The sequence below is a fragment of the Xyrauchen texanus genome, chromosome 8 (assembly GCF_025860055.1).
Source record: "Xyrauchen texanus isolate HMW12.3.18 chromosome 8, RBS_HiC_50CHRs, whole genome shotgun sequence".
Lineage (NCBI taxonomy): Eukaryota > Metazoa > Chordata > Actinopteri > Cypriniformes > Catostomidae > Xyrauchen > Xyrauchen texanus.
In genome coordinates, this window is record NC_068283.1 from 23,838,485 (window position 1) to 23,854,920 (window position 16,436).

Consider the following 16,436-nt stretch of genomic DNA (forward strand, 5'->3'; position numbering starts at 1 on the left):
TTACTCAATGTGTGTGCATATGATCTAGTTTTTGTAAGTCATTTGTACAAAGCTGTTTTGATGTTTAGAATCATCCAGACATATCATAATCAGTTCATACAGTCCTGTTCATAGTCAGGTAAATCCTTCAGTGCACATTGGTTCATCTTTGGCATGCCAAGACACATTCAAACCTTTTTGCTAATTTATTTAAGGTTGTTGGGGTCACCAATGTTTACATAGTTTTACACTCTTTTTGAATGTAGAAAACAAGAGATTAAAAAGGGCAGATAAGAATAATAAAATTTCACACTCAATGTTTATAATAATAAAAAATGAAGTCAATGTTTAATAACTCTTCAGTCTGTTTCCTTTTACTGTATATCTCTGTCATTAATTCACCTTTCCAGTCTAATTATAAATGAGGATAGACAGGTAGTGAACAAAAACAAAAAACACTATAATTATGAGGGAACATGCTGCACTCTTTAACTCATGGTTGTGTTGGACAGTGGTCATCTGTATGCTCTTTTCTGTCTCTGCAGCGTGGCTTGTGTGGATAGAACATCCCCTGTATGAAGCAATTGACACAGATGACAGTGGCATTGAAAACACTGCTGTAACCTTTGTCTTTCTGTTTCTCATCACCTTGTTCTACAGCATAGGTGCTACTTTTATTAAGGTATAAACTTATTATATATATATATATATATATATATATATATATATATATATATATATATATATATATATATATATATATAATGTGTGTGTGTGTGTGTGTGTGTGAGTGTGTGTGTGTGTGTGTTTTGCTAAAAACTAATTAAGGATAATCAATTAAGAGTGATAATGTACTGTATGTTATTAGAATTTTAAGCATATGGAGAGATGGTGGGTGATTTTTATTTTTTATTCACAAATATTTTCTTCATGCTAAACATAAGTTGCATTAATTTCCTGCTCTAATTGATTTCATAATCTGCTTTCAGGTGAAATGAGAGATCCATCTGTCAAGAACATCCATGAATCAGCCCCTCTAATTCTCATTAAAGATTTTAGATTTTGACTTTATCAGATATTCATTTTTAATCTTGTAAATATGTGATTGTGCATTTATAACTTTTGCTTTAATAAAAAGTAAACTATGTAATTAGTCTTGTAATTTTTTTAACAAGTTTTTATTAAATCTGAGTCAGCATGCCAAAGTGTTAAAGAAAACACTTATACAGTATGATTTGCGTTAAGAAATCATGAAATTACACTTTATTGCTTTAAATATGTTTACATTTAGTAACACAGAAGAGTATTTACTGGCCATTGGCCGTTGGAATATTCCCTTTATTATGAAATTATTATTATTATTTCAAATCTTATTTCAGTTTGTGAGTGAGACACTGCATCCTTATTTAATGTGAAAGTTCATAATAATTGCATAACAATTACAAATTGCATAACAGGACAGTTAGTTATTGAAAATGGAAAATGTGTCTTCCTGTTCAGGTGTGCTCAACTATGTCCCAGAGATGCAAATGGTTTTCAGTTCTGCTTTTGGTGGCTGTTTCAGCTTTATTTTAGGCTTGGGTGTTGCCTAACGCTTCCATCTGCTACTTGCTCTGCTCTCTCAAGCATATCTCTCATTTCCGCCCCTGTTCATCTTCCTTCTGTTCCAGGATCTGAAATGTGAACATTTTTAATGACGTAAATAACTGCCCCAGTAATGCATTAACAGCATTTCATTTGAATTTGTGTTATTTATTTATTTATTGCAGGACATAACCTCATTTTATGATTTTTAAATATATTTATTAGATTGATCTGACATTTTGCCAAACTTTAAACTTTGTACTTCATTTTTTATATATGTCACATTACCTAAATTAATGTAATTTCTATTTTCATAGAAAAGACCATTATTAGACCCACAATGACTCTGATAAGTAGAGAGGATGGTGACAAGATCCTATTGGAGTGCAAATTAAAGGCCTATTACCCTGACAAGCTTCTTGTACAATGGTTTACGAATGAGAAGCCGGAACCTATAATACCTTCTTTGCCTGATGAAAAGTTTCAGAACCCTGAAAAAGGAAAGAAAATCTTCACTCTCATAAGTCATCAAACTATTAATGCTCAAAGTAAAAGCACACAATACACCTGTCAAGCCACCTTCAACTCTATGGAAATCTTCAACCAAACATATAATGTGTGCAAAGGTATGTTAAACAGATCTTGAAGCAAATAATTATTAGGATTCAAAAACAAAGACATGCTTGATTGTAAATTTAGCATTATTCACTATAAGCATTATTATATGACTGAATTAAAAGCTTTAAAATTGTTATATTATTTAAATATACTGTACATATTTAAATACACATACTATGTTTAAAAAAATAAACTAATTCCTTTCACCCATACAGCACAGGCTCCGTCAAAATATTTAATGCGTGTAAAGAAACCCCACCTCAGAGACATTATGAAGGAGAGTGAAGTTACAACTTCTTGTATTGTTGAAGCACCATACAACACTGAAGTCTTATGGTTGAAAGATGGAATAAGTGCAAAAGCCACTAGTGAAAACAAACCTGTCCTATCACATATCAGAATGAATCCAATTGTGAGCAACCTGACTTTACCCATAGAAACATGGTTGAAACTTAAGACACTTGTTTGTACAGCTAAACATGTCTGTTTCCAAAAAGAGGAGCCTGCTATTGAAGCCTGTAAGTTCTTTATTTTACACTGATCATGTTACCTTATGTGACTTGACATTTTAGATCACTGCAAAAAACCACATGCCATGAGGATACATTTATTTTTTGCTCCTCAGATGACATAAAGAAAGTTCCTGTTGTAGAAATCAGTAGGCCTTTCACAGAATCAACAGAGGCAGGCAGTGCTGTGCTGGAGTGTGTTGTAAGAAATGTCCCATCTGGTGAGGCCTGTGTCATCTTCCAGGCAAATGGTTTAAAGATCTCAGAAGTCAATTGTTTTGATTTGACCCCTTCTGAAAGCATTCGTTCCCTTACCGCACACTTCACAATACCTAGTGAGCACCAAAAGAAAGAAAACATCTTTACCTGTAAAGTTCACACAAGTTTCATTAAACAGTGGGAATCAAACCACACTGGAAACCTTTTTGGTAGGGAGTGACCATCAACATTTCAACAATATCATGTTTACAGTACAATTATGATTACATAGTTATGTTTTCTGTAAATTATCTTTTCTTCTCTAATTGGACATTTAACACAAATACAAATTTCCCCCACCCCAGATGATCCTACTATAGAGCTCTCGGTTGTTACCAGTGTGGGTCAGTCTAGTTCACAGCTTCAGAAACTAGTGTGTACTGGGGCAGGATTCGAGCCAAAGATCAGATGGCTCTCAAAATCTAAGGAGAAAACTGGCACAGTTGTAGATTTCACAATAAGGAAAGATGGACGCATGAAAGTGTACAGTGAGATATTGGTGCAACAGCAAGAGTGGAGTCAAGGGGTGGCTTACACCTGTGAAATTGTTGATCGGCACAATGTGAAAACTGCTGAAACCAGTGTTTGTTCAGGTAAAACACATCACATGTGATAGATACCTTTTCACTCATAGCATTTCTAAAAATAACATTCTAATAACTTTGTGTAACAATGAATGATTAAGGGACAATATCATATTTGCACCTGTTCTGCAACTAGAGGTCACACAACAATTTGTTGAGAGTTACTGGTGCTTTTTCAGACATACAGTAACATCATCTTTGTGATGTGATCCAGTGTGCTGATGTAATTCTACAGCAAAACTGTTTTTATTTGTTATCAATAACCTTGTCAAAACTCTATTTCTCAATCAATGCAGGGCACATACAGTAAGGAACAATCTCATAACTTATGCAAGACTGTTTCCCAATAATTTCACCCATTCAACAAATGTGTTTACTGTCCAACAGTGATTGCACATTCCAGTCAGCTGGCAGATGTCTACTTACTGGGTCCCTCCCTCAGTGATGTGAGATATGGGACAGATGTGACTTTGACCTGTTTGGTTATTGGACAAGGTGTCAATTTCTCCATCAAATGGAAATTGGATGGAAATTTTTCCAATTTCCGTGAATACACACAAGGCCCTGAAGATCATGCAAATGGGACTCAAAGCATGAAGAGAATTTTGAAGGTTCCAGTCAGAATATGGCATGCATACACTCTTTTTACCTGTCAAGTTAAACACTTGTGCTCTGGCAACCTACAGCAGCAGAACATCTCAAAAAACAGAGGTAAGCACTCACATACAGTACTGCTCATTTTAAGATTCTTCTCCCTCAACACTGCAGCTAAAGAGAATAATTTGATACAGTATATATATATAGTAATTTTTGTCTCATGTCCATAGACCCCAAACAACCCACTGTCAGAATCCTGAGACCCTCCGACAATGATCTCTCTGGATCCGAAGATGTTAGCCTTCTATGCTTCATCACTGGTTTCTTCCCATCTGATATTTCTGTGCATTGGCAACTAAATGGAACCCAACTGGATGTGTCTCGCTTTACTAACAGTCCTGTGGTTGCTCACACTGCAAGATATTATTCAATGCACAGTGCCCTAATACTGCCTGCATCACAGTGGACGGAAGGCATATACTCCTGTGTTGTTTCTCATGAGTCATCCAAAGATTCAATTATTGCCACTTTGGAGAACTTGTATGGTGGGTGCCATTAGGGAAAAATTTACCCATTATGTTTACTTACGTATGTTGGCTTGACAAAGCCAAAATACTGTTATTCTACAAAGTTGGTTTAGGTTTTTATTTTAATTTAAATCCAGCAAATAATGCTCCCTTCACGTGCTATCGGAATTATCGTAAATACAAGTTTCCCATACGGGTCATAATTACCTTATTACGGCTGTGAAAATGCAGCAAAGGACAGCAACAACTTTTGGGCCAGTTTCTATGTAAAATCTCACGGTCAGACTGTGCGGACTGGATTATGACAAAATTTAAGTTTACTGTGTGCAGATTGTTCAGCATCATGGACCGCCAAGAATACTTTGGCCTTAGTGCTTGCCATTTCAGCAATATTCATTTATGTATATCAACAACCATTTGATGCATGTTGTACATTTTAACAACATACAAATAGCATGTATTTGACCAACATGCCATTATTGTCAGCAAGCTAACTGAGTAATATATATTCAGTGTCAAAATACAAATACCTCAAGTAATATGTCTGAATGAACCTGCATTCATCCATTGTTCCTGTTCTTTCTGGCAATACTCATAATAACAACTTCAGAAGTGGGAAGTAGTATAATTCCGATAGCACATGAAGGCAGCATAACTCCTCCAAGAGCTTCCATGCTACATTCACCAAACTTGCCACAGACCTTCAGACTGTTCAGACCTTCAAACTAACCACATTTATGGTTTTTGCACAGTGGATGATCAAATATCTAAAAAGTCTTGTGACTGAATGTTTAACGGGCCAACAGAATGCTCACTAATTCAAACTCCAACTGTCAAAAATTAAATTGTAAACAAACCCTCAAAATGCCTTTAAGTTGCGTGCTGAGTGACTCCAGCCAGGTCTCCTAAGCAACCAAATTGGTCTGGTTTCTAGGGAAGGTAGAGTCACATGGGGTAATCTCCTCCTGGTCGCTATAATCTCTGTGAGTTGTGCGTGGATGCCGCGGTGGATGGCGTGAAGCCTCCATGCGCTATGTCTCCACGGTAACGCGCTCAACAAGCCATGTGATAAGATGCGCGGATAAGCTGAGATTCGTCTTCCGCCACCGGATTGAGGCAAGTCACTATGCCACCACGAGGACTTAGAGCATTCCAAATTGGGTTGAAAAAGTTGCTCTCGTGTCACAGCTTGGACACAGTGCAGAGAGTACACACAAAAATTACCAAGGTTTTTCCCTTGTTCAAGAATGAAGAGCGCTTAAGTAAATAATCTATGTTGAATACAGTTGTTTCGAATTTTAGAACATGCCAACACACTCTCACAGCGAAATAGTCAGGATTCGTACAACTTCTCTAAAATTGGCTAATTCGTATGATATCGTGCGACTGCACTCCTTTGAATTCCTTTGACTTTCACTACAGCAATTATGTTGCTGGACATCATTTCCATCTAATATGCAACAATTACTTGCTTCTGTCACACACAACAGCTTCCTATCATGTTTACACTCTCTAATTATTAAGTTTAGATAAGGGGTTTGGGTAAGGGCATAATATTAATCAGCATGTCCTTAACGCCTCAGACACAGAACTCACACTTACTTCCGCATTACACATACAGAAATTAGCATATGATGAAGTTGTATGTGTTTATGCAAACAAAATCATATGAAATACGAAATAGCCAACTCATAAATTATGTAAAAATTTTCATGAGATTGGGTTGAACGTGCCATGTCATCTGACAGATGCCTCCGGTGTGCGACCCCCGTATCAAACTTAAAACGAGTTTAATCTTTCAGACAAGGCTTTGTCAAACTAATATCAAAGTTTGTCTTCACAAACTTTACTTCTCCAGTTGTATACTGTATTATATCATAGATTAGATTTGCTGTAAATGTAATCTGAAATTAACATTGATTCTCAGATTGTACACAGACACAGTGGGATTTATTGTATCAGAAAAGTGTTCCAACAGAGATATTTGAACTTAAATCTACCACCACTCATATTTACATCTTCTTGTATATATTACATAATGAATTTAATCAGAATTTAGTAGCAATTTACCTCTCTTCCCATGCTCTGCATCACATCTGATCTTCTCACTATCCTTTAGCTTCATTGATCTACTCAGCTCCATCTGCAAAGCTGCTGCAGGGCTCTAATGAGCTGGTGTGTCTGGCATTTGGCTTCAGCCCATCTGCCATCAAATTCACATGGCTGCTGGGCATGACTGAGCTGTCTGGCCATACTGTCACCAGCCCTGCAAAAGGCCCTGATGGAAAATTTTGGATCCAAAGTCATCTGAAACTCTTACCTTCAGACTGGGCACCTGGAGAAGTGTATTCATGCAGGGTCACCCATATTTCTGATACCCTGTTGATTAACATCTCAAAGCCAGGTACTGAAACATAAATTCATCTATTACAGTTTATCTCAATCGCTTTGGCAAATTTTTTAAACAGTCTTGACATTCTCTAAACTGTACGTGCAATTGTCACAACTGTTTTATGGGACATAACAACTGTTATTGCATGTCTGCAAAATAACTCACCCAAAACATTTAACCCATGCTTCAAAACCTAGTAATTATGTCAGTAAATTGGCCAATGCCATCAAAATGAAAAGTTTTTTGTTTTTTTGTCATTGTGTGAGCCATACTGTTCAAAATTTTCACATTTGTATGTATACATTACATTTGTTTTGTAGCAATGTGTTACAAAACAGAAAATTCACATTTGCATGTAAATTTTCACACATTTCGTATATGTAAATTATAATAATAATAATAATTCCTTACATTAGTGATTTTCTAGGCACTCAAAGTGCTTAACATAGTATAGGGGGAATAATCTCAACCACCACCAGTGTGCAGCATCCACCTGGATAATGCATCAGCAGCCATAGTGCACCAGAATGCCCACCACACACTAGCTTTGGTGGAGAGGAGAGAAGAGTGATGAAGCAAATTCAGTGATGGATATTATTAGGGAGACATGATAGATAAGGGTCAATGTGGGGAATTTGGCCAGGACACCAAGGTTATTCCCCTACTCTTTACAAGAAGTACCCTGGGATTTTTACCACAGAGAGTCAGTGCCCGGTTGCATAAAGCACCTTAAGTTTTTCTGTTAAGTGTGGGACTTAAGGCGTGATTTCCCCTTAACTAAGGGAATGATTTAAGGGTGTTGCATATAATCCCTTAAACAGTTCTCTTAGGTAAGGGAAACCGTTAAGTGTTTCACGGCAGCGATCCAGGTTTGCCGTTATAAAAATCTATTGTTGCCATAGATACGCTACTATACACATTAACCTAGGAGCTTTAAAACAACGAATAGCCTATAGATAAAGAAATGGATAAGGAAAACAAAAAAAGAAAGCCAAATTGGACAGAGGATGAGAAGTGTAGCCTATTCTTCTTGATGAATATGGGAAAAGAAAAGCAATTTTAAGAAGCAAATTTAATCCCGTTATAACTGCTGGCAAAAAAATGATCAGTGGGAGGAAATAACCGAGAAAATTAACGCACGGAACTTAGGAGTAAAGAGGACTCAGGTTTCAGAGGTAATTAAAAAATATGAAAACGTCTCTGTGGGGGCAAAAAAAAAGAAATAAGCCTTCATAAGACGGAGTCCAACAAAACTGGTAAGAAAAAAAACGCTCTTAGTTTTTTCCCTATTTTCTTCGCACGCACCGAGTGCATTTTGTTACCATATCACAGAGAGCTAACGATAACAAAACTGCAGGTGGAGGACCACCGCCAACAGAATTGTCAGACACTACTAAACTGGTCCAAGACATCCTTGGGGCGGACTCACCTGTCCTGGCTGGCATCACTGGCGGCTTAGAGAGTGAAGCGACTCAACCAGAGGAATATAACACGGAGTGAGAGAACATTATTGTCTTAAATCCAATAAAATGTATCACTATGAGGATAAACGATATGAAGATCACAACAGGCTTAATAAAATATTTTTTTATTTGTAAATAAATATCAATTTTGATTGGTATTTCTTTGTTTCACGCGTTAGACCTTTCCAGCAATCAAAGCAGCTTCAACACCGACAGAGTACGCCAAACCAGGCAGCAAAGTGAGTTATTGCTTATTTGTTAACAATTATTTTAGTTTTGTTAATTTGACTTAGAACAGCCCCAATATTATTTATTATATTATATTTCATAATTCCTCCAAAACACTTGTGAATTGCAGAAAGACGCAAATACCCTCTCCAGCCTCTACAAGAGAAGAAGTGCTGGAACTGCAGAGAGACGTCATAGGCTACAGCTCAAAGAAGAGATCGAAAAACTTAAAAAGGAGAAGGAAAATCAAGACATTTACAACATCATTCTTAATAACAAACTTTTGCAGCTACAAAGTGAAGGGAAAATAACAATCACATAAATTGACGAATAAATACATTTTATGACAGATCTGAAAAGTTTTGTATTTATGTAATTACAAGGACAGATATATTAACAAAATACCAATAATAATAGCAAAATACAATATAGCTAATACATTCATATATAATATTAATACTAAATAGCACTAGCCTATAAATTACATTACATTAAATTGCAACTGCTAGCCTATAGGCCTACATATTGTATCATTTAGAACCGAAGTGCTATAAGCAACTGAAGCACAGAGGGTGGTTGCGCTGGGTAACATGGTCAAGGTCGCCTTCCAGTTTGTCAGCAATTTCATAAATTCCGCGGCGATCAAATCGATATTCTCGAAGCAGTTTTTCATCGCTAAGATGGTCCAAAGGGTTCTCCCTATCCCTAAAAATTCTTCTTGGCACATAATGATCTTCAGTTGGTTCCATAAATTCAGCCATGTCGTCTTATTTTTGTCTGCGTTACTCTTAAGGTAAAGTTTTCCTAACCTTAAACTTAGGAAAATGACAGTTAAGGGGCTTTATGCAACACTTAACGGTTTTTAAGGGATTACTTAAGTAAAAGATAGACACCTAAGGGTAATTCTAAGGGTGTATGATGTTTCAGTAAAAAGAAACTTAAGTCAAACTTAAGGGTTTTTTTCTGCAACACCCTTAGGTTTAAGGGAAACATAAGGGCGAACTTAAGGGAAAATTACACTTAAGGTGCTTTATGCAACCGGGCACAGGACCTCAGTTTAAAGTGTCATCCAAAAGTATAGTGACCCCGTCACTATACGGAGTCATTAGGACCCACACAGACCACAGGGTGAGCACCCCCTGCTGGTCTCCCTAATACATCCAGGTATTGGCCAGCCTCAACCCTGCTCAGCTTTAGTGAGCAACCAGGCGAGAGCTGCAGGGTGATATGGCTGCTTATGCACATTTGACAATTGTACTTACTCTTTTGCACACATATGCTAAAACACGTGCAATTTGCTTAAATTAATAAGAAATTAAAATCTGGTGTGAACAAAAAACTTCAGTTCAGAGATCTGAAATATTGTTTTGAAAACAAGAATACTCATTGGAGAATTGAGCCACAGCGATTTAGAAAAACTGTAAAAGTATGTAAGACATGTGATGAAACAATCCAAGTATTATCTTTCAAGCCTAGTGACAAAGGAAAAGTGAAGCCAGTATGCTTGTGGTAAACTCTGTAATAGATTTCAGATGAAGTGTGGTGAGGTTAAAGTCCAAGAATGTGCAGTGACATGTAAACTTTCATCAGATAAATGTTCTTTATTATGGACAATATTAATAAGGAAACCAGTCTGCTGCTTTTTTTGTTGTTAAAATGTTTTTGTTGTAGAAAAATGTGCACTTATTATTTCCTTGGTTTGCTCTATACAGAAATATTCGAAGAGGCTATATTTGTTAATGACAACAAACATGAAGATGTGGCACAGGACAGTGTAGAAGATTCCTGGAATATGGCCTGTGCCTTCCTCATCCTCTTCCTCTTTTCCCTAATTTATGGGAGCACGGTGACTTTGGTCAAAGTGAAGCCTGCATGAGCCCGAATGAGGAACAGTGTAATTTTGTGGATTCTTTAGCTTTTTTAATTATTATTAAGTTTGTTTAATGTTGTTTTGCTGCCTTTTCATTCGTGTTGTCAGAATGCATGAACATGAGTAGGTGAACATTTATCTTTTTGTGGCCTTGTTTAATACTTTTATCTTTGCAAAAATGAAATATGACATATATGGCAAAATGTTATAATGGTAGAAAAATCTGCATTTCCAATAAAATTTTAACAAAGCAAAATAAATTGAGTGTTTATACAAAGCTTAATAGCAAACCATCCCAAGGTGGGATATAAAGACTTTCAAAAGGTTTTGGAAGCATTTATTGTGTATAATTGCTGTTTTATCAGCAGATGCATGGGTTGTGTATATTTTCTTCTTCTGACTCTTTAGATGCATATAAACAGTGGTATTTGTCTACACACACATTAGCAGACATTAAAATGCTTTCAGCTCCATGCACACGTAGCCTTCATAATCACAGTCATGCCATCTTTGATTTTTGAGGTGAAGAAAAACAAGGCTGTTAACACCTATCATATCACTTCTGAAGATATGGATTTAACCACTGGAGTCGAATGGATTACTTTTATAGTGCCTGCATTTGCTGTTTGGTACACAACAATTTTGGCACCCATTCACTGAATTGTACTGACTTACAGATCTTCTAAAATCTAAAATCTAGAAGCCAAACTTTTAAGAAGCAAAAGGTCTGACGATCTAGCAGCATATTTCTGTGATTTACTGCTATCTACTGAGAACTTATTACAGCTCACTTGGATAAGAAAAGATTGTCTGATGGTTATGTCAATCGATCAACCGCAGTTTATTTACATTTACAAGATGTACAGGGGCAGGTAAATCTGAAAATGATAAAAGAACACCATTTTATTATTTTATGAAACAAAGAATGTTTCAGACACTTTGTTCTTAATAGATCACACAACAGTATATTTACATTTACTATGTTAAATAAACTAATTCAAAAAGTTTATAATAATTGCCTTTTGAGGGATTTTGTTTCTGTTCTAAATATGTTTATTTCGCTTCTCATTATCTGCAATGTCAATGGCAAAAAAGTCAGAAAATACAATGAGCATGAATCCAGGTGAGGGGAGAAACAAGCCCTGAGTCTTTATTCCTATATTATCCACGCAAAATATCATGTAACAAGAACAAAATATAGTGCTTAATAACAGTGTTTTATTGATACTTTAAAAGTAGTTGCAATTGTCTAGTTTGACACCTTTAGGTCGTAAAATAATGATGTACTGTAATTTGTTTAAGCTTATTAGAGCTGTTCTTGACATAACATTGAATAAAAATAAATTACTCTTGAGTGGTCATTTTAGTTTTAGATTTAGCAGTGCCCCCTCAGCCAGACAACTGTGAGCCCTCTGTCAAAATGATGTATTTGAACCATTTTTTATAATTTAGCTCTTATCTTTTAAACGCGTATTACTTTTTTTTTCTTCTTTTCAAGCCTACATTTTCAACTAAATTGCAGAATAAGTTAAATAAATAAAGCAAATTAATCCTTAAACTATTTGTTGTAAAGATCTAATCTTTGGGTTGCTGTTCCCCTCCTGAGCAGCAGGGGGCGCTTTCCTATAACCTTCTATGCCATGCTCCCTCCAGGCCTGCAGATGGCACTTATACCCTGAGCTCTGTCCTCTCCACTCCTGCAGATGGCGCCAATGTCCCTAACCTTGTTCAGTTCTCTGCTCGTTAACTCTCATTCCATTCACCTGTGTCTAGACCTTTATAAGTCTGTTTGTTCCCTGCTTTTGTGTTCAGTCTTGAGCCTATGTACTCTGTGCCTCCTGTGACCAGTTCTCAAGCTCAGTTTGTCCTTTATTATACCGTTTGACCCTTGTGTCTATTTTGTTTCTCTGTTTTGTGGAAGCTTGGCTCCTCATTTGCCCATTGCATTTTTTCTTCAAGTAAAGATATTATATTTGGAAAGAAGCTCAGTGGTAAACCCCTTACACATGGGCACTGCAGACATGGGTTCGATCCCCTCCAAAGGCAGCCTCGTTACAGCAAGACTGAACCATGGAAGTGAACCCAGCAGAAGGGTCCTTACCACCCTTAAATGTAGAACGGATTCTGTCAGCCCTTTCGGATCAAGCTGCAACCATTCAGAGGCACGACCAGGCTTTGTCACCTTTGTCAAGCCTTGCTTTACCATCAGAGCCCAGAACACCAGCCCCTGAATGATTTGATTACAGTCCTGAGAGATGTAGAGGATTCATTACCCAGTGTACCCCGTCCTTCCAGCTCCAGCCCAGCAGCTTTCCTGCTGAAAGTAGTAAACTGGCTTACATCATTCCCATTCTCACAGGCAAGGCGCTGGACTGGGCCTCAGCCTTGTGGGACCAGAATTTTCCACTTACAGCCAACAGTCTGGACTTCATTTCTGGATGAAGAGAGTTTTCCACCATCCAGCTAGTAGGGGAGATATGGACCAAAGCTTGTTTCATCTCTCTCAAGGTACCCGGAGTGCAGCGGAGTATGCTATTGAGTTTCATACTCTCGCCATGGAGAGTGGATAGGATCAACGAGCCCTGAGAGCTACCTTTCACCATGCCTTGTCTCTTGAGCTCAAGGACGATTTAGCGTTCCAAGACCCTGCTCCTGATCTCAAATCCCTCATTGACGTGGCCATCCAGGTAGACCATCGCCTCAGGGAAAGCCAACAGGAGCGACAGCAGGAGATCAGATTGCTTGAGTCCGCCGCCAGACCTGTTAAACTGCCTTCGTCTCCTAGTGACCCTGAGGAACCCATGGGATCCATCCCCTGCTCGGCGACCTCTGGTTTGGCCATACATGCCACCATCACCCTGGGCATTCAGCATCATCAAGTTTGTGCCTTTGTAGACTCTTGGGCTGCCAGGAATTTTATGGACTTTGAGTGGGCCAAGAGACTTTCTATTCAGTCTGCGATCCTTCAGAAACCCCTTAACATCTCAGCAGTTGATGGCAGTCCTCTTGGTTCAGGACAGGTTAGTCAATGTACCCCACTTCTCCAGCTAAAGGAGGGGCAACACCAGGAACAGATACAGTTCTTTTTGATTCATTCTCCTAAGCTCCCTCTAATCCTTGGCTTCCCATGGCTGACTGCTCACAACTAACAAATTGACTGGTCCCGAGGGGTTGTTAGAACCTGGGAAACCAACTGCCAGTTTTCAGATGTCGCCTTCTGCCATTCCCCAATCTAATAGAATCTTTCCCAGAACCTTCGCCAGATAACTCCAGGTGGAGCTCTGCCTCTGTTCCCGAGACCCTCGCCATGGAAATAATGGCTGTTCTCAAGATGGAGCCAGCTAAACCCAAGTCTCTAACTCATCCTCCCGAAGTTCCCTCGGAGTATTCAGACCTCCATGAAGTCTTCAGTAAAGACAGAGCTGCCTCTCTGCCACCACATAGATCTTATGACTGCTGAAAGAAACTGCTTTTCACTTCTGACTCTGGTTCAGAGTAATTGAACGGTTACAGGATGTCCGGTTAGAACATTAAGTCTCACACCAGGGTGTACTTGTATATGATTTATTGTGTGTGGTTCTGTAAACATAAGGCAATACAAAATATAAATAAACAAATGTACAAATCACAGATGTATAAACAGTTCTAGACCTATAAAGTAGTACTTAAATACTGGTTATAAATATAAGCAGCATGGTAAAAGGCATTAGAGAACTAGTCATAAAGCAAATATTATATATACAAATTATTATGCTACCACACTATATGCCTAGCGCACATAGTGTTAACAGCACATGCGTCCAACCCACCATATAAACATGCCCGGACATGTTCCCTGAGACACGTTTTAACTCTACATGTTATAATGTACAGATAAATAACATGGGAGGATCATATGACATTTAGGCGATAGGATAATGTACAAACATAATTATCAATATAAACATTTAGACAGAATGCTGCTATAGCAATCTTTACTCTCTCTCATAAATGTATTATGCAACAAAATATGCAAATGTACTTACAATTAGTTGCACGCACACATATAATCCACAAATTCCTTAGCTGGCAACACTTCTGACTAATTTAACTATTATTAACTATTAATAAACACATCTACACATCCTTTCTCCATAATATCTTGCTTCCAACTCCCAGGAATGTTTGGAACAGTCCAAATCAAGAACAGAGGCAGGGAAGTTTGGAAGAGTCTATTTCGGAAGGGTGGCCTTTTTTACAGCCGCCCCCAAATTCACAATGTGAATTTGAATAATAATAAAAAAAAACCTTACTAAGTGGTGAGTTATCGGTACGTCACTCAGGCAGAGGAGGTAGGCTGATGATTTTGGTCACTGGCCTTAGGTAAGTTTTATCCTTCACTTTGATCTCAGCTGATCTGATCCTGTTATCTTTTCCCGGGTAAACCTGAACAATCCTTCCAACAGGCCAATGCGCACGAGGTAGCTGCTGGTCCACAATCATAACAGTTTCACCTATTTGTAGATTGTCCTTCTCTGACATCCATTTCTGTCTGGTTTGGAGGTTAGGTAGGTAGTTCTGAATGAATTGTTTCCAAAAGTGATCAGCTAGCAGCTGACTATGCCTCCATCTCCGTCTGCTCAGAAGTTCGGTATCCTGGTATGTCACTTGTGGAAGTGAGGCATCTCACGCCCCATCAAAAGGATGTTGGGTGTAACTGGATCTGGATCAGCAATGTCTGAAGATGTGTACCCAATGGGCTTTGCATTAAGTATTCCCTCTATTTCAATAAGAACAGTTCGCAATACTTCTTCAGTGACTGTCTGTGCTCCGAGGGTTACTTGCAGGGATGTTTTCAAAGATCGAATTTCCCGCTCCCAGCATCCACCAAAATGGGGTGCATTGGGTGGATTGAACATGAACCTAATTTGTTGGCTTGCAAGTTGAGCCTGGAGCTCAGGCTGAAGAGCTGCAAAGACATCCCAAAGTTCTTTATCCCCTCCTTTGAAATTTGTTCCTTGATCTGATAGGATTTCAAAGGGTTTCCCTCGCCGAGCAATGAAGCGACGAAGGGCCATAAGGAATGAATCACTATCCATACTTGCGAGGAGATCTATATGCACTGCACGGGTGGTCATACATTTGAAAATGATCCCCCATCTTTTCTCATTTCTGCGTCCCACTTTTATGAGATACGGGCCGAAGCAATCTATACCAGCTGAATAGAAAACTGGCTGGTGAATTCTCAACCTGGCTGGTGGGAGGTCTGCCATTCTTGGGGGATGCGGTTTGGCCCGCCATTTTTGGCATTCAGTGCATTGGCGTTGATGATGTCTGACTGCTGCTCGTCCTCTTAATACCCAGTATTTCCTCCTGAGCTCTGCAAACACCCTCTCTGGTCCAGGGTGATGCAAACGATCATCGTAGTCTTTGATGATCAGCTTGGTGAGCGTGTGATGTGGGTCAAGGACAATGGGATGAATTGTATCTTCTAACTCACTGATCTGTCGGAGACGCCCACCAACACGTATGAGTTTTGTACTGGTATCTAGTTCAGGGGCTAGGCACAGCAGCCAACTGTTGCTTGGCAGAGGTTGGTCAGATTTCAAGTGGGACACCTCTTCAGGAAATGACTCGGCTTGGATCCGACTGAGGGCCATGAGCTCGGCTTCTTTATAATCCTCTGCAGTTGCGATGTATGGAGAGCCCCGTTGTATGGTTGTACAAGGGCCCTTAGGTAATCTGTGAAGGTGTGAAATTGCTGAGGATCTGGCAGTGAAAGAGAAGAGGTTAACAGTCCACAGAATGTTGACTTTCTTAGCTCACTGTCTTGATTCATGTGAGCTAA

The 16,436-nt window shown here is 38.5% G+C and overlaps 1 protein-coding gene across 1 annotated transcript; it reads left to right on the plus strand.

Moving 5' to 3' along the window:
• The first annotated feature begins 474 nt into the window (after positions 1-474).
• Positions 475-10,583, plus strand: ighd (immunoglobulin heavy constant delta). Its single transcript, XM_052132722.1, has 9 exons — positions 475-500; positions 2,754-3,118; positions 3,254-3,541; positions 3,920-4,243; positions 4,360-4,674; positions 6,776-7,060; positions 8,406-8,544; positions 8,691-8,750; positions 8,870-10,583. Exons 1-9 carry the CDS (start codon positions 475-477, stop codon positions 9,048-9,050), a joined length of 1,983 nt encoding a protein of 660 aa, XP_051988682.1. The 3' UTR covers positions 9,051-10,583.
• Positions 10,584-16,436: the final 5,853 nt, after the last annotated feature.

Excerpts from the sequence above, each read along its gene's own strand:
- ighd (XM_052132722.1), top strand. The coding sequence starts at position 475 with ATGGTTGTGTTGGACAGTGGTCATCT. Across the intron at positions 3,119-3,253 it reads CCACACTGGAAACCTTTTTG|ATGATCCTACTATAGAGCTC; the intron begins GTAGGGAGTGAC and ends CCCCCACCCCAG. Across the intron at positions 3,542-3,919 it reads TGAAACCAGTGTTTGTTCAG|TGATTGCACATTCCAGTCAG; the intron begins GTAAAACACATC and ends ACTGTCCAACAG.